Raw genomic sequence first — 27414 nt, 5'->3', positions numbered from 1 at the left:
CCAAAGTAATACATAATCATACTCATACATGCACTTCTCTTTGACATTTCATCAAACAACTCATATGCACAAATCAACACTAATTTGGTTACACTTCTATCTCTATTTTAGGCCACCAAAAATTTGGAATAAACTCCTCCATAATTAAAGCCAAATCTGCCCAAAATACACACTTCAAAATTTTTACTTCAACTCTTCCAAATCTCAACCAAACATTCATCAAGTATCATATACACCAACCCAACTTCTCATGGACAGGTTCTAATTATTATCCAACACCAAATCCATCAACAATTCTACATATAACACACATATATATACATAAAGAGAATTCTCGACACAACATAACTTAAATCATACTTAGGGTAGGATTTACTTACCTTTGATATGAGCAAATTCAACCCTTTAAGAATCTTCTTTGATCAAACTCTCTTCCTCTCAAATCCTATGAGCACAAACCATCAAAATTCGACACTTTAAAAATTAAAAATCACTTCTTAGTGCAAGGATCTTACCTAAAGGTGCTTGAGATTGAAAATCCACTAAAAAATACCCAAGATCTATGAATTTCTTTTGAAAAAAAAAAGTGAAGAAATTAAGAGGATTTGGAGAAGTGGCGTGAAAATGGGTTGAAGAGTGGCTAGGGTTTCACTCTTCAATCCTTGATATAACATAAAAATATATATAGTTTCCCATTTTGCTCTTGCACTTTCTTTAAAATTCAATCTATGTCCCTTAGTCAATTACCATAATGCCCTCATTTTATTGCATTCTCCATGAAATTCTATCTCTTTTCACTTCCTACTTTTTCAACTAATTTTGAGTGAAAAGATTATTTACCCTTAATGCAAGTTTAAGACATTTTCTTCACATTTTCCTTAAAATAACCTTAGCAAAAATCAACTAAAGGTATAAGAGCATAAATTAAATTACGTACCTCCATGTGGGCGTCACATATCACTTTTGCTTTTATTACTTGAGTAAATGACATTTTCGCACCCAAGGTTTAACGAAAAGGCAGGTTTCCATCCCTGGTTTCATAAATTCCATATTCTCAACCTTAAATTAACATTGTTAGTTTTCTCTCAAAATAACCCTCACTTCTCAAATTTCTCTCAAATAAACCGCACAAGAGATCTTGGCCAAGCCAAAAATCCAGCCTGATTCCAGCAACATTGGACCTCCCCGACACCACCAACAGCATCCCCTTATCCTCCTAACCAAATCCCCTAACTTTTCCACCTGAGTGCACCTCGGCTAGAATTTGGCTGGAAAGGCGCGACAACAAGCGAAAACCTAAGGGAGAAGCGGTGGCGATCGACGGGCAATTGCGATCGATGATGTTAGGGGTTTTGGTGGGGGGGAAGCCCATGATGTTATTGTGGTGTTAGGGTGGTTTCCGGTGCGGGGACCTGCCGGAATTTGGATGAAATGCATGACTAAAACTAAGAGCGGCGGCTGACAATTTGGAGGTTCAATCAGGCGGAGAGGTTAGGGGTTTTGATGTGGGGGTTGGGGGGATTGTAATGGTGGTGTCGGGAGGGGTCGACTGTGTCGGGAACAGGTTGGAATGGCCTGAAATCGCCAGTGGGGTGAATTTAATAAGTGAATGGTTATTTTGAAATTTTTATTTTTGAAATGACCATTTTACCCTTTTAACTGTTAAATTAAATAGGTTTTTGTTAATTTAAGAATGGGAATCTGAAATTCATGAAACCAGGGATCGAAACTTACCATTTTACCAAACCTTAGGTGGGAACAAGTCGTTTACTCTTATTAGTTTATAGAACCTTCTTCTATCACATATATGACCCTTTCAAGTATTAATTATTCATCTGAAATTTATGCCACAAATTATCTTCATCGATGATTCTTTTATTCTACAAGTATACATCATAAACCATAGTCTATTATCACGATGAATGATTCTTTTATTATGAATAATATTACACCGCAAATAATATCATGGGAAAAGTTCGGGAGCACCATATTTTTTATACAAATTATGATATAATTTTTAAACCGTTAGATTTAAACATTTTGGATGGTTGAAATTTATTATAACTTGCACATTTAATACATTTTAAAAATGACATAAATCAGATTCAATTTTACCCGTTTAAGTGTTTAAATCTAACAACCTAAAAATTGTGTCATAATTTATACAAATTAACTATTATAGAGCTATTATAGAATCCAATTTTCAAAAATTAGATAGAATTCTTAAGGATAACTATTAGGAAATTTAAATTATTTACCTAGGGGTTTTGATGATGGGTTGCTGTGGGATAACTTCCCCTGAAGAATAGTTTAAATACATGTATACTGACTTGAATACCTCAATTAAAAAAAAAAAAAAAAAATTAAAGTAGGTCTCTTGATAACTACACGTAGAATTCTCTTTCAGTTGATATCAATTCTATTGCAACTGGTCATTTTCCTTTTAGGTAAACCCGAAAGATTGAGGAGTAATATTATGGTAAAAAGAAAGATAAGACAAAATTTAGAAAATTTTGTAGTTAGGAAACCCCAACAATCGGTTCATCCCACCATTTTATAAGAGGAGATCACAACCCCATATTAGCCAATCAATAATATTACTCTTTTCAATTTCTATCCCAAAATTACGTTCTCAAATGACGTGGAAGCCTACTTGGCATCTACATCATCAACCAACTTAAATACTTGAAAATTTATAATTAGATCGTTTCAAAACTTGATTTTATATATTTACCCATCATCACATATCATATTAATCTTTTATTCCCCAAAACAATTAATATTCTATTTTCATGATCTTCTTTTGTTTCTTACCATAAAAATCTAATCCTCTTTTTCACTAACTTATATGAATTTTTAGAGCTGTCGCAATATTGGTTTATTTATTTATTTTTTTTTAATTTAGTTCAAAAATATTACGTGAATTATGATTTAAAAATATTTATTATTATATTTAGGTTATCAAGTACTTCATTTGCATTGCAATCTTAACCATGAACATGGAGTTTGGTGTTAAAAACCTAATAGAGTCAATCCCTAGTAGGGCTGTTCAAAAAAACTTGAAACTCAAATTGTAACCGAACAGAAAAAACCAGGTACCCAGGAATTCAATTCGGTTTCGGTTTGTAATGAGAAGAAACCTGGATATCATTCTTCAAAATAAAAAAAAAAAAAAGACATGTTAATATCCAGAGTCAATCCCTAGTTTGAGTATTAATGAGATATTTATTTATTTATATTACTGATCAATATGTTTCTATAAGATGATTTTTTTTTTTTATGTAGATTTTTTTATTTTTTTTTTTTTTTAAATCTAGTTTATTCATCTCACATGTACCAAGTTGATAATGAGCATAAGATTGAGTACAGATCAAATGTGGAAGAGATTGATAATGAGAACGAAGTTTAGTGCATAAGAAATGCTGAAGAAAAAGTGGAAGATGTTGGATTTTAATACAAAAATTGGCAGCAAAACAGCAGCAGCAAACCAGTGAAAGAACAGTAACGAAACACCAGAAGAACAACAGTGAAATAGCAGGAAAATTGCAAGAGAACTGCAGGAAAAAGAGCAGAGAGACAGCAGCAATACAGCAAAAGAACAGTAGTGAAACAGCAGGAAAAACAGCAGGGAGACAGCAGCAATACAGCAACAATACAGCAGTGAAACAGCAATGAACACAGCAGCGAAATAGCAGCAAGACAGCAGCGTCAAGGCGTGCAAAAGCATTGTCCTTAAGATCAGAATTCCGCCCATATTGGAAGAATCTTCGTGGTGCAACAAGGCTCAATAGCAGATTGACCTCCTGGATACAATGACGAATCTTCTTTTAGAGTGCACACTCTAATAGAGATTTAGAACAATATAAGAAAAGTAACAGTGGTGAATGAGAGCTGGAAAGTTAAAAAACACAGAGAAACAAAGATTTTTTCAACTGAAAAGTTGCGTTTTTTAAATGAGAAAACCACCCCCTTTTTATATTTGAAATTCTACCGATTTCCCTTGCTGTAACCGAAGTCAATCAATTGCTTTTAAAACCATAACTGCCCATTTGAATTGCAATAACTTGGAACAATTCAATTGCCTTTAATACGTAACAGTCCAACAAAAAAGCAATATTCAATATCAATTGCAAAAACAGTCCAAAAGCAATTAAAATCACATAACAGTCCAAAGCAATTAAAATTTGGTATTTTGAAATTCCATAACAGCAGCTTTTATCACAGAAGAGCCTAAGGTTGGAATGATTTTTGATTCCAGGGATGAATTATTTGTATTTTACAAAAAATATGGAAGTAAAATGCGGTTTGAAATTATCAGAAGATCTTGTAATGAAAGAGGAACATAGGAACACAACCGATTAAAGTTGCCCCCGAATTTGTTTAGGTTTTATTTTTCAATTTCTTAGCGTAAGAAATAGAAGAAGAATAGAGGAATAATACTGCCGATTAGAAATTGGATTAGATTTTTAATTTTTGTGTAAGAAATAAAAGGGGAATATGAAAATAGAATATTAATTGTTTTGCGGAATAAAAGATTAATATGATATGTGATGAATATGATAGGTGAAATCAAGCTTTATAAGGATTTAATTATAAATTTTTAAATATTTAAGTTGGTTGATGATGTGGAAGTGCCAAGTAGGCTTCCACATCATTTGGAAAAGTAATTTTTATTTATTGAAAATGTTTAAGTGTAAAATTTCTCTCTCTCTCTCTCTCTCTCTCTCTCTCTCTCTCTCTCTATATATATATATATATATATATATATGTTCAGGAAATGAAGAGAAATATCAATCTATAGAGAATTTAATATGATTAATTATTGCGGTTATATATTTGTGGGATTTTTAGAGAATATATATATAATTAAATTTTGATTTTGTTTAAAGGAAATGCTACGTGTACAACCTTTTATCATAAACTTTCTCTTACAACCTCGACGTGACAGCTCGTAATTGGTCAGTTCACAATAGGTCTCACTNTATTATCCTTAGGATTATTTCCTTTCTCTTCTTGTCCAATTGCAACAATGATTTCTCATTTGGTTAAAGCATACACGATTTGTTGTTCATTTGGATAATCGAAGAAGACATTAATATCCATTCGATTAGTGTAGTGAATCTGATCACTTAATTCTATAGTGACTCTCTTATTCTCCTCATCCACTTTATTTGTAGCTTACAATTCATTGATATTAGTGGTCCTAATATTATCCTTAGGATTATTTCCTTTCTCTTCTTGTCCAATTGCAACAATGATTTCTCCTTTGGTTAAAGCATACACGATTTGTTGTTCATTTGGATAATCGAAGAAGACATTAATATCCATTCGATTAGTGTAGTGAATCTGATCACTCAATTCTATAGTGACTCTTTTATTTTCCTCATGCACTTCATTTGTAACTTACAATTCATTGACATTAGTGGTCCTAATTTTGCAGCGCTTAAAACCATTGGCAATTGTCTGTGGCTTTACATCAATTGACCATGCATCAACTGCATTTACAGTTCCATCAATGACACTTATTTTTCCTAGTTCTAAGAAACGATCTTTTATCCGTTTCAAAAGTAGGCAATTAAAGCGCTGAATTGAAATCCTAATACTGTACTACTAAAAAATGAATTATAAAATAAGAAATCAAAACTATAATTTTTGTAACTACACCTCCATTAAGTTATAACCTCTTTATAGTAATAAAATTAGTTAGTCCCACTATTATGACTATAAAAAGGTTTTACTGTATATATAGTAAAACCTCTCTATAGTGATACTCTATATAGAAATAAACTCTACATAGTCATAAAAAACTCTAGTCCCAATTTGGGATAGTTATAAAAAAGAATAAACTCCACATTGTAATAAGTTATAATTTTTCTAATTCCCATCTTAAGGAAAGTTGCCTTCACATAGTAATAATTATCTGTATATTACCAAAAAATATATGTTATATTACGTTAAAGGTTTAAGATGAAATAAAATATTTATCTAAAGTTGTTTGGGATAATTATTTATATTTTTAGAGTTGTTACTATATCTTTTACCTTACTAGTATGTAATAACTTGCTAGCATGGACACCTTCTTGTTGAAGCCAAAATATTTTTAGCTTCTTAAGTATGTTTAGAGCTTCATGACACGAAACTTTTTGTATTTCCGTACTATCATCCTTATGATTATTTCCTTTAACTCATTGTCTAATTATAGCAATGATTTTTTCTTCGGTTAAAGCATATACGATTTGTTGCTCATTTGGATGATTGAGGAAGACATTAATATCTATTCGATTAGTGTAGTGAAATTGACGAATCTGATCACTCAATTTTGCAATGACTCTTTTATTTTTCTCGTCCACTTCATTTATAACTTGCAATTCATCGAAATTAGGGGTCCTAATTTTACAATGCTTAAAACCATTGGCAATTGTCTGTAGCTTCACATCAATTGACCATGCATCAACTGCATTTATAGTTCCATCAATGACACTTATCTTTGCTAGTTCCAAGACACGGTCTTCTATCCATTTCAAAAGTAGACAATTGAAGCGTTGAATTGAAATCCTAATACTACTAAAATATGAATTGAAATCCTAACACTGTACTACTAAAACATGAATTAAAAAATAAGAAATTAAATCTATAATTTTTGTAATTACGCCTTCATTAAATTATAACATCTTTATAGTAATAAAGTTAGTTAGTCCCACCATTATGACTATAAAGAACTTTTACTGTATATCTAACGTTCTAACAATAATTAATTTTCCATTTCTGTTTGTTCTTCGTTACAATCAAATCTCAGCTGTGTTATTAGTCTTTCATTAGATGAAAATCAAGAGGGCATTAGACTCTCCAATCTGTTTGTTTCCATGTAAAAACTCAAATGCCAGGACAAATTTCCTGCCAAGAAAATGCACACTCAATTTTCCCTGGAAAAAAAATGGGCATCAAAAGAACCGATTAAACATATCACAAAACCACCACAGAAAATCTATCTACTCAGGACAAAAGATTCTCTGAGAACCATCTCTATGACTTGGAATTGTGAAATGTCTTAGCCTCCCTTCCTGTTTCTTCATGTAACCTTCACACAAAAATTCCTTGGAGAAATTATCCTCCACAACTCGATTCACATCATGCACAAACACTTCGGTTTCGCCAATTTCTTTGTTTCTCGCCATCATTCCTGCTGTATAAATCGCAGTCATTCTCCCCGGAGCCTCCTCGTAGTACCCTGTTGGCGCGTCCACCATTATCAGGTCCCATTTTATGTCATAAACTTCAGCCGGAAGACCCTTCAAGGCGAGCTGGCACATCGAAAATTTTGGATCACTTACTACCGTGCACTCGGGGCCCTTCCCGACTTCCATCAAGTTATTCGCCTGGTTCACTTTGCTGTCGTAAGTGACGTGGTAGGACTCCAGCATGGGAAAGCGCCGCCGGACTTGCTCAATCCAGGCTTCATCTTCTTCCAGGAAGATTGTTCTGCCTCCATAGTTGAGTGAGCTCCACATCAGGCTGTCGTGACCTAGCCCGAAAACGAGGAAATTGCAAGGGGATTTCTTCTCCAGGATTCTTGCTGTCACTGAGATCTCTTTGAGGGTTTGTTGTGGGGTGATTGTTGAAGTTGTGTAATGAATAAGAGCCTGTGCGAGAGATTTTGGGATTTTTGAACAACTTGGTGAGCAGTTTTCAGGATTTGATGATTCTTTCTTGGGAATTAAGGTTTTCGGAAGATGATTTGTTTGTGAAAAGGGGGAAGAAGATTCTTGTTTTGACAATGATAAGCTAGATCTCAACACAAAAAGGAGCAAGAAAGCAATGAAAACTCCAAGGAGGAGCACCTTGAAGCTCAATGTTGGATTGGCTTTAGTCCTCATTTCCAAAGAATTTTCAAGAATTGTGAAGATATGGTAAAGAGAAATGGAGATTGGAGGTTATATTTTGGGTAGATTTGGGGGAAGAAAAAATTGAATTGTAATGCTTAGACATGAAGGGAAGAGAGACTGACATTGGTGAGTGTTGACGAGGACAAGAGAGCTACTATGATTTTGCATGAAGCAAAAACAATAACAAAGGTTGGTGGATCTACAATGTTTGGTGGGAAGTTTTGAGTTATCATTTTCAGTTTTTCTTATTGATTTGGTGAAAATGGAATGATTTGTTTTTTATTAATGGTTGAAGCTACAGGTTTGGGGGAGTTTGATAATGAAATGCCTCCTCATGCTCATATTTTTTCTTCTAGTTGTTAAGATAGAAAGAGGGATTTATTAATTCTAATTTGTTTATATACAAGTGTTACATCGTTTAGTAGATATAATTTGATATACAAACTTTGCAAGATAAAATCTTACTAAAGTAAGCGAGAAAGAAACCTAAGTAGTTAAACCATTAGCCTCAAACATAAAAAATATACCCCTAAAATATCCGAAAAGCCCAAGGGTGAATTTAAAAAGTTTAAAAAATCTTGAACCAGTTAAGGCTTGACGATTTCTCATAAACGATTGATATTAACCCTAGATATGAATTTGCAAAGTATTTCCACTATCATGTCCAAACCAAGTATTTTTTAAAACTATTAAATATATCCCTAAAAACATGAAAAAACCCCTGTAAATATTACTTTCATTTGTGTTTATTTTTGAGGATAGTGTAAATGGTTTTAAGTTTGATGAAATTAAAACTTAAGGTGCATTTCAGAATTTTTTTAGACTTTCAAAAGTGCTTCCAAACAATTTCAGGGATTTGAGAATGATTCGGAGTGCTTCTTGAAAGAAAAACCTCATCAAAAAGGTCAACCCAACTGCTTTTTGAGGAAACACTTTCGGACAAAAAATGCTTCTCACAGAAGCACATATGAAATGAAATAGAGTTTCTCTTACTGATTCCATTGCAAACAAACTCCAAAACCAATCAAATCCAGTATCACATATGGAATAAAATTTATCTTGATACATGTACAAGTATAAACAAATAAACAGATTTCTATAAAACTGAGTGTAAACAGCTAAATTTATAAGGCAAGTCAATACAATTACAAATCTTGTTGCAGAAACTATTCTGCTTTCATTGCTAATTTCTTCACAGAAGCAGTGAGATCAAAAGGCCATAAAACAAGCCCTGTGAATTACATTAAAGAACTCCCTCTAGCTTGTGAAGATAAATTCACTATATTTTGGTTACGATCAGTTTGGCCTATACATATAATGAGGTAAAATTTTGATTTTACGTAAAATAATATTTTAGCTGTACAAGGTATACCTCTTGCACAATTTGCTAAAGAGACCTATTCCTTAAACAACAAAAAACTGATTGCTGTGTCTACCTCAAAATCCATTGCCACAAATTTACATTTGGCAATGGCTTTAATTTGCTTTCTCCTATCCACGTCTTTGAATCATCGAAAGTATTTTTTTTATGGTTAGAACTTGGCAGCGACTATCTGATCATAAAAGTTATTTTGTCTTGTGGGATGGAATCCATGCACAACTGTTTGTTGCCAAGCCTTTTTAGCGGTGAGAATAGTCAGATTCACGGAAGGATTGTTTCATCCTAGTATGTGAATCAAAAAGGATCCTGCACGGACCTTCTGGATCAAAAATTAGATATGTAAGAGTTTCCTTTCAAGTGTCACCTGTCATTTCTCCTGTTGTGAAGAAGAAACTGTGTTTGTACATTATCGCCATAGGTTTTCTGGGCCTTGGTCTTGTCAACACGAGCTTTGCGAACAGCGTGCTGGATTTGCCTTTCATGTTCTCTCAGCATTTCCTCCAGGTTTCCCCCTGGTGGCATCAATGGTCCAGAGTAATGGATCCGGTTCTTCTTGGGAAGATAACCCTGCACTCAATAGAAAAGACTAAGATATTAGTTCATAATTACAGAATGGTGCAATATACGATTTAAGTTCCAACACACATTGCAAAAGAAATTTGCTCAAAATTTTTAGAATGAAAAATGGAAACATAGTAAAAATCCTTTAATAGCTCCTATAACTCATATGTTGTGTGCGTGCATAAGCATGTATAATTTAGCCAGTGATTTAATGATTCCAGTATTTCTTTACCACTGAAGACTCTTTTCCAGATGGCTGCTCATCCTTCTTATAAGTAGACCTCGACATATCCCGCAAAGTTGACCAATCATGCTTTCCAGAGTCGTTGCCCCACTTGGTATTAACTCTACTCTCTGTGCTACAATCTAACTGGGAACGGCCTCTAACTGCAACTGAATTGGAAAATCTGGACAAACGGGATGCACTTGGGTGCATGTAAGATCTTGGATTTCCCAAATCCGCATCCCTCCTGGGAGAGCCAAATGCCCCACTAGGACCTGTAAGATGCTCATTCTCACTCGCCATCCTACTCCATGCAGTTCCTAAGGTACGGGCTTGTTTTAATTGACCCGAATGGGAGTATCCATTTTGTGTTAGTCCTTTTGCTGGCTCAATAGGAAAGCAAGAACCAGCATCCTCTTGAGGATTGTACTTTTCACTAAAGCTTATAGGATTAGGCTGTCTTTGCCGCTTCTGCATTTGTTGAAACATTTTACTTATCAAAGAAGCTAGATCATTGAAATTATAAACAAAAACATGATTTAGTAGTAATGGTACAATATGAAAGCTAAAGTGGACTTGACATTGCTGAATTACCTGTACGGAAGCCGGCAACTCAGCATTGGCATCTGAAGCAGGCACAGCCTTAGATTCTCTGGAAGCTTGTCTCTTTGTCTCCTGAGCACGTGCTCTACCACCAGCAGCTCCTTTCCTGTTTCCGAACGAGCAAATCATAAGCTAGTGCATAATTTTTTTCTTTAAAGGAAAGAAATTCTCTACTCCCTAACCAGTAATTAAGGGCAGGATGTAGTTGAGATTTCTTCTTTGGTGGATTACAGAGATTCATCTCCTAGTCAAGAAAGGAATAACATGGGACTTGATTCTCCCAAGTCCCCAAACCTAAAACCAGCAGACCAACCAAACAAAATGTATCTTGCATATATGTACAAGTTCAATAATTTCACCAAAGCATCACGCTTGGTTATCCCACTAATCAGCTAATGATTTCTGTAAAAGGTATAATTTTATCTGAATTACCAATGTAAGTAGATCATGGAGTTATCAATAAGAATAGCCCTTGCACATAGAATTTGATAATATAACGATAGGAAATGGTCACCTGCTGTCCTCTCGAAGCTTGACATCAAACTCCTTGCTTGGTGGATACTTGGGCAAACTCAATGGATCACAAGGTAGTGGTTTTGTTGTGAAGAACTGGAAAAACAGAAACACATAATTAACCAATTAGCCTGCAAATTCAACAGCATTAAACCATTAAGAAGGGATTAGATACCGCAATGCTTGAAAACTTACCTCACTTTGAAGTGCAGAAGTAGCCGTTCCACGGACATCAGGTTCTGTTGCAAGAAGGGCTTCCAAAAGGGACAAAGCTGATGATGGGAAGTCCTTGAAAGTCTCAGCAACACATCGCTTGTAAGGATGTTGAGGTTTGAAAATGGTGGCATGCAGCAATTTTGATCTTTTCCAGTACTCTTCAGATGGTGAGCCACAAAGTTTGAAGATCTTATGCAATTGCTCCACCTATGAATTATAAAGTAAGAGACATTTGACATCCATTCAGTTTTCATATTACTGAGGACTAAATAGGCATTACTCGCAAACAATTTTACAATCCTACAAGTAAAATTATTTAAGTTGCCGAGTCAAGTTAGCATTACAGCATATAAAGGTAGATCTAGGGTGTGGATGGAAGTATGTTTGTCAGGCATTTAATATACTGGCTTCAGAGCGAAGTACAGAAACATATACTTAAATCATAATAGCACGATAAAGCTAGGACAAGCACCTCTGTTCTTCCAGGCATGATAGGCTTCCCAGCAAACAATTCAGCAAGTATGCACCCAGTGCTCCACAAATCCACTGAAGCTCCATAGTCTGTAGAACCAAGCAAAAGCTCAGGTGGTCTGTACCACAACGTTACTACACGACTTGTCAGAGGCTGCTTCTGAGGAGATCGGAAGAAAGTTGCCAGCCCAAAGTCACCAATCTTGAGATTGCCATTATAATCTATTAGAAGATTTGAGCCCTTGATGTCACGATGCAAAATCCCACGACTATGGCAATGCTCAAGTCCGCGGAGTAGCTGTTGCATGTAACATTTAATCTGCAAGACCAAAACATAAAATCCTACATAAGAAAATATGAAAGAAAGAGAGATAGATTAAAATAGTACAACATACTCATTGAAATTTTATGGTCTCAACAACTCAAACTAGAGTGGGGAATGCGAACCTGTTCCTCAGTGAACTTAACCCCAGGTGTCGCTGCAAGCCCCGCAAGATCATGCTCCATGTATTCAAATATCAGATATAAACTTCCAGACACCCTTGAAGTTATTAGACCTTCAAGCTTCATGACATTTGGGTGATCAAGCCTCCGAAGAATAATGATTTCTCTAGCCATAAAACGAACACTTTCAGGATCCATATTTGCAAACCGTACTTTCTTTAATGCAACTAATTTATTGGTCTCCAGATCACGGGCTCTATACACACTACTATAAGTTCCTTGTCCAATCTGCACATTAGTTTAGAGATATGAATGGTAAATTCCCTAAAACTAATTTATTTTCCGAATCACCACCACAAAATCAATCTTGGAAACTCAGATAAATTTCAAAGTAATACCAAGGTTTTCTACACTCTATCAGGTTCTATCTAACTGAGCCTATACACCTAAGTACAATCAGGCCTGATGTGTCTAACCATCTAGATCTCATCACAATTTCGAACACTACAGTATAGTCCTTTTCCTAGCATATGCACACATTTTGATGAACAAATCAAACTAATTTCAGTTCAAATCAGTTGTTTCCACGAGAAACCTAGCAATATACTGCAGAAAGAAATTTAAAAATACACTTACAAAAGAGTTTATCCTTCGCATTCTCAAAATGCAAATGTTTCTTATAACAAGAGCCCGGTAGAAATTAGTATATTGGAAAGCTAATAGTTAGACTACTTCTTCTGTATTATGGCCCAAGAGACGCCAACAACAAAACAGCAATTTAACGTGTTCATTCACATAACTCAAAAAAGAATCATGGCCTCTCGCACATTCTAAAACAATAGACCTCTAGATTTATGATATGGTAACTACATGTCTCCCTACTACCTAAACCTATGGAAAATATAAACTTGGTCAAGAATCAATGAATTTTTGCACAAATTCATACCACTAACAAGAATCAATATCAATAAATCAAAATTAAAAATGAACTTTATGGAGAAACATGATGATCAACTGACCTTATCTAACTTCTCGAATGAGTCAGCCTTTCGTGGCACCCATCCATTGATGGCTTCGCCAGCCGCCGCGGTCAGCCAAGATGGCCAACCAGCAACAACCTGTGCTCCTCTCTCCCCAACCCCTACACTACTAATCCTATTGATCCTAGGCCGCACTACCTGCACTGCATCTACCCCAACATCCGTCCCCCGCCTTTGCAGCTGGGACTTCGCCTTCTTATCCACCTCCCCCTCATCAGAGGTCCCCACATCATCCTCCACAACCAGTTTTTTATGTATCAGCCGCGTGGTGGCCTCATTACGAGCACCTTCTGGCTCCACCACCACAGTCACATTCTCCCTCTTAAAGGAACCTAATCTTTTGGAGGTTTTCTTGGTTAATTCCTTATCTTTAGCATTGTTTTCTGCAACATATTTGTCTGCTCGAGTTCCTTTCGAGCAAATGCCGCCCATACTTCTAATTCTAATGCTTCAAGATCACCTTTTTTCACCCAGGGAACTATAAGATATAATCAACTCTCCACACATTAAACTTCTCCCAACTATCAAATCAATCACATACTATCAAAACTAATGAACCCAGATCCAAAAACGCACAAGATTTAAAAATCCACACACAACCCAGATCCCAAAAGAACAAAAAAGGACTAAAATGAATCAAAAAGCCAAGCCTTTTCTATCAAATTAAGAAACCCCAGGTCCCAAAATCAAATAAAAAAAAAAAATAATAAAACCCTTCTTTAACTTGGAAAATGCAAGTACAAAACCATACCAACAAAGACCAAACCGAAATTTCAGAAACTGTAAAAGAGAAATTTGTTAAAGAAAATGTATGCGCTTATGACAAAGAATATTTTCGGTGCAACAGACACCAATGAAGTAGGTATCCAACTAAGAAAGCAGACAAAACTGACCAAAAATAAGGTTTGGGGGAGTTTGATAATGAAATGCCTCCTCATGCTCATTTTTTCTTCTAGTTGTTAAGGTAGAAAGAGGGATTATTAATTCTAATTGTTATATACAAGTGTTACATCGTTTAGTAGATATAATTTGATATACAAACTTGCAAGATAAAATCTTACTAAAGTAAGCGAGAAAGAAACCTAAGTAGTTAAACCATTAGCCTCAAACATAAAAAATATACCCTAAATATCCGAAAAGCCCAAGTGTGGATTTAAAAAGTTTAAAAAATCCTGAACCAGTTAAGGCTTGACGATTTCTCATAAACGATTGAAATTAACCCTAGATATGAATGCAAAGTATTTCCACTATCATGTCCAGACCAAGTATTTTTAAAACTATTAAATATATCCCTAAAAACATAAAAAACCCCTGTAAATATACTTTCATTTGTGTTTATTTTGAGGACGGTGTAAATGGTTTTAAGTTTGATGAAATTAAACTTAAGGTGCATTTCAGATTTTTTTTAGACTTTCAAAAGTGCTTCCAAACAATTCAGAGGATTTGAGAATGATTCGGAGTGCTTCTTGAAAGAAAAACCTCATCAAAAAGGTCAACCCAACTGTTTTTGAGGAAACACTTCGGACAAAAAAAGCTTCTCACAGAAGCACATATGAAGATAGAGTTTCTCTTACTGATTCCATTGCAAACAAACTCCAAAAAAATCAAACAGTATACATATGGAATAAAATTTATCTGATAAATGTACAAGTATAAACAAATAAACAGATTTCTTAAAACTGAGTGTAAACAGCTAAATTTATGAGGCAAGTCAATACAATTACAAATTGTTGCAGAAACTATTCTGCTTTCATTGCTAATTTCTTCACAGAAGCAGTGAGATCAAAAGGCCATAAAACAAGCCCTGTGAATTACTAAAGAACTCCCTCTAGCTTGTGTGATAAATTCACTATATTTTGGTTACGATCAGTTTGGCCTATACATATAATGAGGTAAAATTTGATTTACGTAAAATATAATTAGCTGTACAAGGTATACTCTTGACACATTTGCTAAAGAGACCTATTCCTTAAACAACAAAAAACTGATTGCTGTGTCTACCTCAAAATCCATTGCCACAAATTTACATTTGGCAATGGCTTTAATTTGCTTTCCTATCCACGTCTTTGAATATCGAAAGTATTTTTTTATGGTTAGAACTTGGCAGCGACTATCTGATCGTAAAAGTATTTTGCTGTGGGATGGTCCAGCACAACTGTTGTTGCCAAGCCTTTTTAGCGGTGAGAATAGTCAGATTCACGGAAGGATTGTTTCATCCTAGTATGTGAATCAAAAGGATCCTGCACGGACCTTCTGGATCAAAAATTAGATATGTAAGAGTTTCCTTTCAAGTGTCACCTGCATTTTCCTGTTGTGAAGAAGAAACTGCGTTTGTACATTATCGCCATAGGTTTTCTGGGCCTTGGTCTTGCAACACGAGCTTTGCGAACAGCGTGTGGATTTGCCTTTCATGTTCTCTCAGCATTTCCTCCAGGTTTCCCCCTGGTGGATCAATGGTCCAGAGTAATGGATCCGGTTCTTCTTGGGAAGATAACCCTGCACTCAATAGAAAAGACTAAGATATTAGTTCATAATTACAGAATGGTGCAATATATGATTTAAGTTCCAACACACATTGCAAAAGAAATTTGCTCAAAATTTTTAGAATGAAAAATGGAAACATAGTAAAAATCCTTTAATAGCTCTATAACTCATATGTTGTGTGCGTGCATAAGCATGTATAATTTAGCCAGTGATTTAATGATTCCAGTATTTCTTACCAATGAAGACTCTTTTTCAGATGGCTGTCATCCTTCTTATAAGTAGACTTCGACATATCCCGCAAGTTGACCAATCATGCTTTCCAGAGTCATTGCCCCACTTGGTATTAACTCTACTCTCTGTGCTACAATCAAACTGGGAACGGCCTCTAACTGCAACTGAATTGGAAAATTGGACAAACGGATGCAATTGGGTGCATGTAAGATCTTGGATTTCTCCAAATCCGCATCCCTCTGGGAGAGCCAAATGCCCCACTAGGACCTGTAAGATGCTCATTCTCACTCGCCCTCTACTCATGCAGTTCCTAAGGTACGGGCTTGTTTAATTGACCTGAATGGGAGTATCCATTTGTGTAGTCCTTTTGCTGGCTCAATAGGAAAGCAAGAACCAGCATCCTCTTGAGGATTGTACTTTTCACTAAAGCTTATAGCATTAGGCTGTCTTTGCCGCTTCTGCATTGTTGAAACATTTTACTTATCAAAGAAGCTAGATCATTGAAATTATAACAAAAACATGATTTAGTAGTCATGGTACAATATGAAAGCTAAAGTGGACTTGACATTGCTGAATTACCGTATGGAAGCCGGCAACTCAGCATTGGCATCTGAGCAGGCACAGCCTAGATCTCTGGAAGCTTGTCTCATTGTCTCCTGAGACGTGCTCTACCACCAGCAGCTCTTTCCTGTTTCCAACGAGCCAATCATAAGCTAGTGCATATTTTTTTCTTTAAAGGAAAGAAATTCTCTACTCCCTAACTAGTAATTAAGGGCAGGGTTGTATGAGATTTCTTCTTTGGTAGATTACAGAGATTCATCTCCTAGTCAAGAAAGGAATAAAAGGGACTGATTCTGCCAAGCCCAAACCTAAAAATAGCAGACCAACCAAACAAAAGTATTTTATATATGTTCAAGTTCAATAATTTCACCAAAGCATCACCGCTTGGTTATCCCACAACAGCTAATGATTTCTGTAAAAGGTATAATTTATCTGAATTCCAATGTAAGATGATCACGGAGTTATCAAAAGATAGCCTTGCACATAGAATTTGATAATATAACGATAGGAAATGGTCACCTGCTGTCCTCTCGAAGCTTGACATCAAACTCCTTGCTTGGTGGATACTTGGGCAAACTCAATGGATCACAAGGTAGTGGTTTTGTTGTGAAGAACTGGAAAAACAGAAACACATAATTAACCATTAGCCTGCAAATTCAACAGCATTAAACCATGAGAAGGGATTAGATACCGCAATGCTTGAAAACTTATCACTTTGAAGTGCAGAAGTAGCCGTTCCACGGACATCAGGTTCTGTTGCAAGAAGGGCTTCCAAAAGGGACAAAGCTGATGATGGGAAGTCCTTGAAAGTCTCAGCAACACATCGCTTGTAAGGATGCTGAGGTTGAAATGGTGGCATGCAGCAATTTTGATCTTTTCCAGTACTCTTCAGATGGTGAGCCACAAAGTTTGAAGATCTTATGCAATTGTCCCACCTATGAATATAAATTAAGAGACATTTGACATCCATTCAGTTTCAATACTGAGGACTAAATAGGCATTACTCGCAAACAATTTTACAATCCTACAAGTAAAATTATTTAAGTTGCGGAGTCAGTTAGCATTACAAGCATATAAGGTAGGCACCTCCATTAAGTTATAACCTCCTTATAGTAATAAAATTAGTTAGTCCCACCATTATGACTATAAAAATGTTTTACTGTATATATAGTAAAACCTCTCTATAGTGATACTCTATATAAAAATAAACTCTACATGGTCATAAAAAACTCTAGTCCCAATTTGGGATAGTTATAAATGAGAATAAACTCCACATTGTAATAAGTTATAATTTTTCTAATTCCCATCTTAAGGAAAGTTGCCTTCACATAGTAATAATTATCTGTATATTACCAAAAAATATATATTATGTTACATTAAAGGTTTAAGATAAAATAAAATATTTATCTAAAGTTGTTTGGGACAATGATTTATATTTTTAGAGTTGTTACCACATCTTTTACCTTACTAGTATGTAATAACTTGCTAGCATGGATACCTTCTTGTTGAAACCAAAATATTTTTAGCTTCTTAAGTATGTTTGGAGCTTCATGACACGAAACTTTTTGTATTTCCATACTATCATCCTTAGGATTATTTCCTTTATTTCATTGTCTAATTGTAGCAATGATTTTTTCTTCGGTTAAAGCATACACGATTTGTTGCTCATTTGGATGATCGAGGAAGACATTAATATCTATTCGATTGGTGTAGTGAAATTGACGAATCTGATCACTCAATTTTACAATGACTCTTTTATTCTTCTCGTCCACTTTATTTGTAACTTGCAATTCATCGAAATTAGGGGTCCTAATTTTGCAATGCTTAAAACCATTAGCAATTGTCTGTGGCTTCACATCAATTGACCATGCATCAACTGCATTTATAGTTCCATCAATTACACTTATCTTTGCTAGTTCCAAGACACGGTCTTTTATCTATTTCAAAAGTAGGCAATTGAAACGCTGAATTGAAATCCTAACACTGTACTACTAAAACATGAATTAAAAAATAAGAAATCAAAGCTATAATTTTTGTAATTACGCCTTCATTAAGTTATAACATCTTTATAGTAATAAAATTAGTTAGTCTCATCATTATGACTATAAAGAGGTTTTACTGTATATATAACGTTCTAACAATAATGAATTTTCCATTTCTGTTTGTTCTTCATTACAATCAAATCCCAGCTGTGTTATTAGTCTTTCATTAGATGAAAATCAAGAGGGCATTAGACTCTCCAATCTGTTTGTTTCCATGTAAAAACTCAAATGCCAGGACAAATTTCCTGCCAAGAAAATGCACACTCAATTTTCCCTGGAAAAAAAATGGGCATCAAAAGAACCGATTAAACATATCACAAAACCACCACAGAAAATCTATCTACTCAGGACAAAAGGTTCTCTGAGAACCATCTCTATGACTTGGAATTGTGAAATGTCTGAGCCTCCCTTCCTGTTTCTTCATGTAACCTTCACACAAAAATTCCTTGGAGAAATTATCCTCCACAACTCGATTCACATCATGCACAAACACTTCGGTTTCGCCAATTTCTTTGTTTCTCGCCATCATTCCTGCTGTATAAATCGCAGTCATTCTCCCCGGAGCCTCCTCGTAGTACCCTGTTGGCGCGTCCACCATTATCAGGTCCCATTTTATGTCATAAACTTCAGCCGGAAGACCCTTCAAGGCGAGCTGGCACATCGAAAATTTTGGATCACTTACTACCGTGCACTCGGGGCCCTTCCCGACTTCCATCAAGTTATTCGCCTGGTTCACTTTGCTGTCGTAAGTGACGTGGTAGGACTCCAGCATGGGAAAGCGCCGCCGGACTTGCTCAATCCAGGCTTCATCTTCTTCCAGGAAGATTGTTCTGCCTCCATAGTTGAGTGAGCTCCACATCAGGCTGTCGTGACCTAGCCCGAAAACGAGGAAATTGCAAGGGGATTTCTTCTCCAGGATTCTTGCTGTCACTGAGATCTCTTTGAGGGTTTGTTGTGGGGTGATTGTTGAAGTTGTGTAATGAATAAGAGCCTGTGCGAGAGATTTTGGGATTTTTGAACAACTTGGTGAGCAGTTTTCAGGATTTGATGATTCTTTCTTGGGAATTAAGGTTTTCGGAAGATGATTTGTTTGTGAAAAGGGGGAAGAAGATTCTTGTTTTGACAATGATAAGCTAGATCTCAACACAAAAAGGAGCAAGAAAGCAATGAAAACTCCAAGGAGGAGCACCTTGAAGCTCAATGTTGGATTGGCTTTAGTCCTCATTTCCAAAGAATTTTCAAGAATTGTGAAGATATGGTAAAGAGAAATGGAGATTGGAGGTTATATTTTGGGTAGATTTGGGGGAAGAAAAAATTGAATTGTAATGCTTAGACATGAAGGGAAGAGAGACTGACATTGGTGAGTGTTGACGAGGACAAGAGAGCTACTATGATTTTGCATGAAGCAAAAACAATAACAAAGGTTGGTGGATCTACAATGTTTGGTGGGAAGTTTTGAGTTATCATTTTCAGTTTTTCTTATTGATTTGGTGAAAATGGAATGATTTGTTTTTTATTAATGGTTGAAGCTACAGGTTTGGGGGAGTTTGATAATGAAATGCCTCCTCATGCTCATATTTTTTCTTCTAGTTGTTAAGATAGAAAGAGGGATTTATTAATTCTAATTTGTTTATATACAAGTGTTACATCGTTTAGTAGATATAATTTGATATACAAACTTTGCAAGATAAAATCTTACTAAAGTAAGCGAGAAAGAAACCTAAGTAGTTAAACCATTAGCCTCAAACATAAAAAATATACCCCTAAAATATCCGAAAAGCCCAAGGGTGAATTTAAAAAGTTTAAAAAATCTTGAACCAGTTAAGGCTTGACGATTTCTCATAAACGATTGATATTAACCCTAGATATGAATTTGCAAAGTATTTCCACTATCATGTCCAAACCAAGTATTTTTTAAAACTATTAAATATATCCCTAAAAACATGAAAAAACCCCTGTAAATATTACTTTCATTTGTGTTTATTTTTGAGGATAGTGTAAATGGTTTTAAGTTTGATGAAATTAAAACTTAAGGTGCATTTCAGAATTTTTTTAGACTTTCAAAAGTGCTTCCAAACAATTTCAGGGATTTGAGAATGATTCGGAGTGCTTCTTGAAAGAAAAACCTCATCAAAAAGGTCAACCCAACTGCTTTTTGAGGAAACACTTTCGGACAAAAAATGCTTCTCACAGAAGCACATATGAAATGAAATAGAGTTTCTCTTACTGATTCCATTGCAAACAAACTCCAAAACCAATCAAATCCAGTATCACATATGGAATAAAATTTATCTTGATACATGTACAAGTATAAACAAATAAACAGATTTCTATAAAACTGAGTGTAAACAGCTAAATTTATAAGGCAAGTCAATACAATTACAAATCTTGTTGCAGAAACTATTCTGCTTTCATTGCTAATTTCTTCACAGAAGCAGTGAGATCAAAAGGCCATAAAACAAGCCCTGTGAATTACATTAAAGAACTCCCTCTAGCTTGTGAAGATAAATTCACTATATTTTGGTTACGATCAGTTTGGCCTATACATATAATGAGGTAAAATTTTGATTTTACGTAAAATAATATTTTAGCTGTACAAGGTATACCTCTTGCACAATTTGCTAAAGAGACCTATTCCTTAAACAACAAAAAACTGATTGCTGTGTCTACCTCAAAATCCATTGCCACAAATTTACATTTGGCAATGGCTTTAATTTGCTTTCTCCTATCCACGTCTTTGAATCATCGAAAGTATTTTTTTTATGGTTAGAACTTGGCAGCGACTATCTGATCATAAAAGTTATTTTGTCTTGTGGGATGGAATCCATGCACAACTGTTTGTTGCCAAGCCTTTTTAGCGGTGAGAATAGTCAGATTCACGGAAGGATTGTTTCATCCTAGTATGTGAATCAAAAAGGATCCTGCACGGACCTTCTGGATCAAAAATTAGATATGTAAGAGTTTCCTTTCAAGTGTCACCTGTCATTTCTCCTGTTGTGAAGAAGAAACTGTGTTTGTACATTATCGCCATAGGTTTTCTGGGCCTTGGTCTTGTCAACACGAGCTTTGCGAACAGCGTGCTGGATTTGCCTTTCATGTTCTCTCAGCATTTCCTCCAGGTTTCCCCCTGGTGGCATCAATGGTCCAGAGTAATGGATCCGGTTCTTCTTGGGAAGATAACCCTGCACTCAATAGAAAAGACTAAGATATTAGTTCATAATTACAGAATGGTGCAATATACGATTTAAGTTCCAACACACATTGCAAAAGAAATTTGCTCAAAATTTTTAGAATGAAAAATGGAAACATAGTAAAAATCCTTTAATAGCTCCTATAACTCATATGTTGTGTGCGTGCATAAGCATGTATAATTTAGCCAGTGATTTAATGATTCCAGTATTTCTTTACCACTGAAGACTCTTTTCCAGATGGCTGCTCATCCTTCTTATAAGTAGACCTCGACATATCCCGCAAAGTTGACCAATCATGCTTTCCAGAGTCGTTGCCCCACTTGGTATTAACTCTACTCTCTGTGCTACAATCTAACTGGGAACGGCCTCTAACTGCAACTGAATTGGAAAATCTGGACAAACGGGATGCACTTGGGTGCATGTAAGATCTTGGATTTCCCAAATCCGCATCCCTCCTGGGAGAGCCAAATGCCCCACTAGGACCTGTAAGATGCTCATTCTCACTCGCCATCCTACTCCATGCAGTTCCTAAGGTACGGGCTTGTTTTAATTGACCCGAATGGGAGTATCCATTTTGTGTTAGTCCTTTTGCTGGCTCAATAGGAAAGCAAGAACCAGCATCCTCTTGAGGATTGTACTTTTCACTAAAGCTTATAGCATTAGGCTGTCTTTGCCGCTTCTGCATTTGTTGAAACATTTTACTTATCAAAGAAGCTAGATCATTGAAATTATAAACAAAAACATGATTTAGTAGTCATGGTACAATATGAAAGCTAAAGTGGACTTGACATTGCTGAATTACCTGTATGGAAGCCGGCAACTCAGCATTGGCATCTGAAGCAGGCACAGCCTTAGATTCTCTGGAAGCTTGTCTCATTGTCTCCTGAGCACGTGCTCTACCACCAGCAGCTCCTTTCCTGTTTCCAAACGAGCAAATCATAAGCTAGTGCATATTTTTTTTCTTTAAAGGAAAGAAATTCTCTACTCCCTAACTAGTAATTAAGGGCAGGGTGTAGTTGAGATTTCTTCTTTGGTAGATTACAGAGATTCATCTCCTAGTCAAGAAAGGAATAACATGGGACTTGATTCTGCCAAGTCCCCAAACCTAAAACTAGCAGACCAACCAAACAAAATGTATCTTGTATATATGTACAAGTTCAATAATTTCACCAAAGCATCACGCTTGGTTATCCCACTAATCAGCTAATGATTTCTGTAAAAGGTATAATTTTATCTGAATTACCAATGTAAGTAGATCATGGAGTTATCAATAAGAATAGCCCTTGCACATAGAATTTGATAATATAACGATAGGAAATGGTCACCTGCTGTCCTCTCGAAGCTTGACATCAAACTCCTTGCTTGGTGGATACTTGGGCAAACTCAATGGATCACAAGGTAGTGGTTTTGTTGTGAAGAACTGGAAAAACAGAAACACATAATTAACCAATTAGCCTGCAAATTCAACAGCATTAAACCATTAAGAAGGGATTAGATACCGCAATGCTTGAAAACTTACCTCACTTTGAAGTGCAGAAGTAGCCGTTCCACGGACATCAGGTTCTGTTGCAAGAAGGGCTTCCAAAAGGGACAAAGCTGATGAAGGGAAGTCCTTGAAAGTCTCAGCAACACATCGCTTGTAAGGATGTTGAGGTTTGAAAATGGTGGCATGCGGCAATTTTGATCTTTTCCAGTACTCTTCAGATGGTGAGCCACAAAGTTTGAAGATCTTATGCAATTGCTCCACCTATGAATTATAAATTAAGAGACATTTGACATCCATTCAGTTTCCATATTACTGAGGACTAAATAGGCATTACTCGCAAACAATTTTACAATCCTACAAGTAAAATTATTTAAGTTGCGGAGTCAAGTTAGCATTACAGCATATAAAGGTAGATCTAGGGTGTGGATGGAAGTATGTTTGTCAGGCATTTAATATACTGGCTTCAGAGCGAAGTACAGAAACATATACTTAAATCATAATAGCACGATAAAGCTAGGACAAGCACCTCTGTTCTTCCAGGCATGATAGGCTTCCCAGCAAACAATTCAGCAAGTATGCACCCAGTGCTCCACAAATCCACTGAAGCTCCATAGTCTGTAGAACCAAGCAAAAGCTCAGGTGGTCTGTACCACAACGTTACTACACGACTTGTCAGAGGCTGCTTCTGAGAAGATCGGAAGAAAGTTGCCAGCCCAAAGTCACCAATCTTGAGCTTGCCATTATAATCTATTAGAAGATTTGAGCCCTTGATGTCACGATGCAAAATCCCACGACTATGGCAATGCTCAAGTCCGCAGAGTAGCTGTTGCATGTAACATTTAATCTGCAAGACCAAAACATAAAATCCTACATAAGCAAATATGAAAGAAAGAGAGATAGATTAAAATAGTACAACATACTCATTGAAATTTTATGGTCTCAACAACTTAAACTAGAGTGGGGAATGCGAACCTGTTCCTCAGTGAACTTAACCCCAGGTGTCGCTGCAAGCCCCGCAAGATCATGCTCCATGTATTCAAATATCAGATATAAACTTCCAGACACCCTTGAAGTTATTAGACCTTCAAGCTTCATGACATTTGGGTGATCAAGCCTCCGAAGAATAATGATTTCTCTAGCCATAAAACGAACACTTTCAGGATCCATATTTGCAAACCGTACTTTTTTTAATGCAACTAATTTATTGTTCTCCAGATCATGGGCTCTATACACACTGCTATAAGTTCCTTGTCCAATCTGCACATTAGTTTAGAGATATGAATGGTAAATTCCCTAAAACTAATTTATTTTCCGAATGACCACCACAAAATCAATCTTGAAAACTCAGATAAATTTCAAAGTAATACCAAGGTTTTCTACACTCTATCAGGTTCTATCTAACTGAGCCTATACACCTAAGTACAATCAGGCCTGATGTGTCTAACCATCTAGATCTCATCACAATTTCGAACACTACAGTATAGTCCTTTTCCTAGCATATGCACACATTTTGATGAACAAATCAAACTAATTTCAGTTCAAATCAGTTGTTTCCACGAGAAACCTAGCAATATACTGCAGAAAGAAATTTAAAAATACACTTACAAAAGAGTTTATCCTTCGCATTCTCAAAATGCAAATGTTTCTTATAACAAGAGCCCGGTAGAAATTAGTATATTGGAAAGCTAATAGTTAGACTACTTCTTCTGTATTATGGCCCAAGAGACGCCAACAACAAAACAGCAATTTAACGTGTTCATTCACATAACTCAAAAAAGAATCATGGCCTCTCGCACATTCTAAAACAATAGACCTCTAGATTTATGATATGGTAACTACATGTCTCCCTACTACCTAAACCTATGGAAAATATAAACTTGGTCAAGAATCAATGAATTTTTGCACAAATTCATACCACTAACAAGAATCAATATCAATAAATCAAAATTAAAAATGAACTTTATGGAGAAACATGATGATCAACTGACCTTATCTAACTTCTCGAATGAGTCAGCCTTTCGTGGCACCCATCCATTGATGGCTTCGCCAGCCGCCGCGGTCAGCCAAGATGGCCAACCAGCAACAACCTGTGCTCCTCTCTCCCCAACCCCTACACTACTAATCCTATTGATCCTAGGCCGCACTACCTGCACTGCATCTACCCCAACATCCGTCCCCCGCCTTTGCAGCTGGGACTTCGCCTTCTTATCCACCTCCCCCTCATCAGAGGTCCCCACATCATCCTCCACAACCAGTTTTTTATGTATCAGCCGCGTGGTGGCCTCATTACGAGCACCTTCTGGCTCCACCACCACAGTCACATTCTCCCTCTTAAAGGAACCTAATCTTTTGGAGGTTTTCTTGGTTAATTCCTTATCTTTAGCATTGTTTTCTGCAACATATTTGTCTGCTCGAGTTCCTTTCGAGCAAATGCCGCCCATACTTCTAATTCTAATGCTTCAAGATCACCTTTTTTCACCCAGGGAACTATAAGATATAATCAACTCTCCACACATTAAACTTCTCCCAACTATCAAATCAATCACATACTATCAAAACTAATGAACCCAGATCCAAAAACGCACAAGATTTAAAAATCCACACACAACCCAGATCCCAAAAGAACAAAAAAGGACTAAAATGAATCAAAAAGCCAAGCCTTTTCTATCAAATTAAGAAACCCCAGGTCCCAAAATCAAATAAAAAAAAAAAATAATAAAACCCTTCTTTAACTTGGAAAATGCAAGTACAAAACCATACCAACAAAGACCAAACCGAAATTTCAGAAACTGTAAAAGAGAAATTTGTTAAAGAAAATGTATGCGCTTATGACAAAGAATATTTTCGGTGCAACAGACACCAATGAAGTAGGTATCCAACTAAGAAAGCAGACAAAACTGACCAAAAATCTTGCCCAAAACTGAACAAGACTTCCTCATTTTGGACAAGTAAAATGAGTTGTAATATTCACACCAGAAACATAAAAAAATTAAATTAAATTAAAAATTAAAAAAAACATAGAGAGAGCAAAATACGGATCTGGGGTTGATCCTAGAAATGCGAAGAGCCAATAGATATTTTTGGGTAGTGAAAGATAAGTCCAAAACTAAACAAAAACACATGAAAAAGAGAGTTTTTATAGGTTTATACTTTTATGTTAAAGAGAAGATTTGATTTTAAGATTTTGAGAGAATTGTAGAAGATGAGACAAGTCTAGGAGTTAAATCCTTTTGGTCCCTAAGGTCAGGTGTAGCTAACAAATTTCGGTAGAATCTGATAGTAGTATTTAGGTCCTTGCATGTCAAGTATAAGTCATTTGAAAAAAAAAAAAAGTATAACTGTCTAAAATACCCTTAATCTATTAATTTTTATTCGAGATATTCTTGTACATAGGCAATCCTTCCTAGTTTAATTCTCAAAATGTCGAAGGTTTATTTAAATGACAGATTTAGTTAAAATGTCAAAGGTTTGTTAAGATGACAGATTCAATCAAAAATAGACAGAATGCACTAGACTATTAAGTTTAATATACTCTAGCATGCTTTAATTAGACTATTAAACTATACTGTTAAATGTTACTTTAGGCTACACTATCGAGTCTAACATAATCCAACATTATATATCAGTAATATATTATTTATTGTTTTATTAAAGGTATAATATGTAAGTTATTAGATTTTATAACTGCTGTTGATACAGAAGTCTACACCAGCCAGTGAGATCCGATTGACCTTGCTGGGATCAAAATTGATGTGTGCGTGATTAAGAATAATCAGCAATGTAAGTAAACAGAATGCAATAAAGCAAAGACAATGAGAGTTTTAAAGTGGTTCGGCCAGGTTAACCCTGAAGCCTACGTCCACTGTTTTTGTATTTGCTATGAGAGCTTACAATATAGTTCCTATGTCAAATTCATAACCCCATCGTCCTTGTTTGAGGAGATTTATACACTAGATCTGTACAAAGAAAAGAGCGAAATTAAGGGGATTACAATTGATTTGAATCACAATTCTGATATTCTCGCGATTGGGCGTTGTGATTACATAGTGATCACGGTTGATCTAGTCATTCCCGTAATATTTGG

The 27414-nt window shown here is 35.7% G+C and overlaps 4 protein-coding genes across 4 annotated transcripts; all 4 read right to left on the bottom strand.

Moving 5' to 3' along the window:
• Positions 1 to 6799: 6799 nt before the first annotated feature.
• LOC116146320 (glucuronoxylan 4-O-methyltransferase 1-like) lies at positions 6800 to 8054 on the bottom strand. Its single transcript, XM_031431731.1, has one exon. It carries the CDS (start codon positions 7872 to 7874, stop codon positions 6990 to 6992), a length of 885 nt encoding a protein of 294 aa, XP_031287591.1. The 5' UTR covers positions 7875 to 8054; the 3' UTR covers positions 6800 to 6989.
• Positions 8055 to 8978: 924 nt separating this feature from the next.
• Positions 8979 to 14209, bottom strand: LOC116146290 (probable serine/threonine-protein kinase At1g09600). The gene is made up of 8 exons (XM_031431701.1): positions 13315 to 14209; positions 12299 to 12583; positions 11853 to 12170; positions 11360 to 11587; positions 11166 to 11260; positions 10643 to 10757; positions 10058 to 10519; positions 8979 to 9831 (listed from the first exon to the last, which is right to left on the bottom strand). The coding sequence occupies exons 1-8, from the start codon at positions 13765 to 13767 to the stop codon at positions 9625 to 9627; spliced, it is 2163 nt and encodes a 720-aa protein (XP_031287561.1). The 5' UTR covers positions 13768 to 14209; the 3' UTR covers positions 8979 to 9624.
• Positions 14210 to 18736: 4527 nt separating this feature from the next.
• On the bottom strand, positions 18737 to 20051 carry LOC116146301 (glucuronoxylan 4-O-methyltransferase 1-like). Its single transcript, XM_031431712.1, has one exon. The coding sequence runs from the start codon at positions 19876 to 19878 to the stop codon at positions 18994 to 18996; it is 885 nt and encodes a 294-aa protein (XP_031287572.1). The 5' UTR covers positions 19879 to 20051; the 3' UTR covers positions 18737 to 18993.
• Positions 20052 to 20982: 931 nt separating this feature from the next.
• LOC116146280 (probable serine/threonine-protein kinase At1g09600) lies at positions 20983 to 26485 on the bottom strand. The gene is made up of 8 exons (XM_031431696.1): positions 25319 to 26485; positions 24303 to 24587; positions 23857 to 24174; positions 23364 to 23591; positions 23170 to 23264; positions 22647 to 22761; positions 22062 to 22523; positions 20983 to 21835 (listed from the first exon to the last, which is right to left on the bottom strand). Exons 1-8 carry the CDS (start codon positions 25769 to 25771, stop codon positions 21629 to 21631), a joined length of 2163 nt encoding a protein of 720 aa, XP_031287556.1. The 5' UTR covers positions 25772 to 26485; the 3' UTR covers positions 20983 to 21628.
• Between the last annotated feature and the right edge of the window lie 929 nt (positions 26486 to 27414).

This window comes from Pistacia vera, unplaced genomic scaffold (genome assembly GCF_008641045.1).
Source record: "Pistacia vera cultivar Batoury unplaced genomic scaffold, PisVer_v2 Contig1149, whole genome shotgun sequence".
NCBI classification, from domain to species: domain Eukaryota; kingdom Viridiplantae; phylum Streptophyta; class Magnoliopsida; order Sapindales; family Anacardiaceae; genus Pistacia; species Pistacia vera.
Note: the sequence above shows the minus strand (reverse complement) of the source record. Positions and strands in the feature narration are given on the sequence as shown.

Coding starts and splice junctions, on each gene's coding strand:
- LOC116146320 (XM_031431731.1), bottom strand. CDS start 7,874: ATGAGGACTAAAGCCAATCCAACATTGAGCTTCAAGGTGCTCCTCCTT.
- LOC116146280 (XM_031431696.1), bottom strand. CDS start 25,771: ATGGGCGGCATTTGCTCGAAAGGAACTCGAGCAGACAAATATGTTGCA. Junction 22,762..23,169: donor AAGCTTCGAGAGGACAGCAG/GTGACCATTTCC, acceptor GTTTGGAAACAG/GAAAGGAGCTGCTGGTGGTA. Junction 22,524..22,646: donor AGTTGCCGGCTTCCATACAG/GTAATTCAGCAA, acceptor CAACAAATGCAG/AAGCGGCAAAGACAGCCTAA.
- LOC116146301 (XM_031431712.1), bottom strand. CDS start 19,878: ATGAGGACTAAAGCCAATCCAACATTGAGCTTCAAGGTGCTCCTCCTT.
- LOC116146290 (XM_031431701.1), bottom strand. CDS start 13,767: ATGGGCGGCATTTGCTCGAAAGGAACTCGAGCAGACAAATATGTTGCA. Junction 12,171..12,298: donor TTAAGTTCACTGAGGAACAG/GTTCGCATTCCC, acceptor TTGGTCTTGCAG/ATTAAATGTTACATGCAACA. Junction 10,758..11,165: donor AAGCTTCGAGAGGACAGCAG/GTGACCATTTCC, acceptor GTTCGGAAACAG/GAAAGGAGCTGCTGGTGGTA.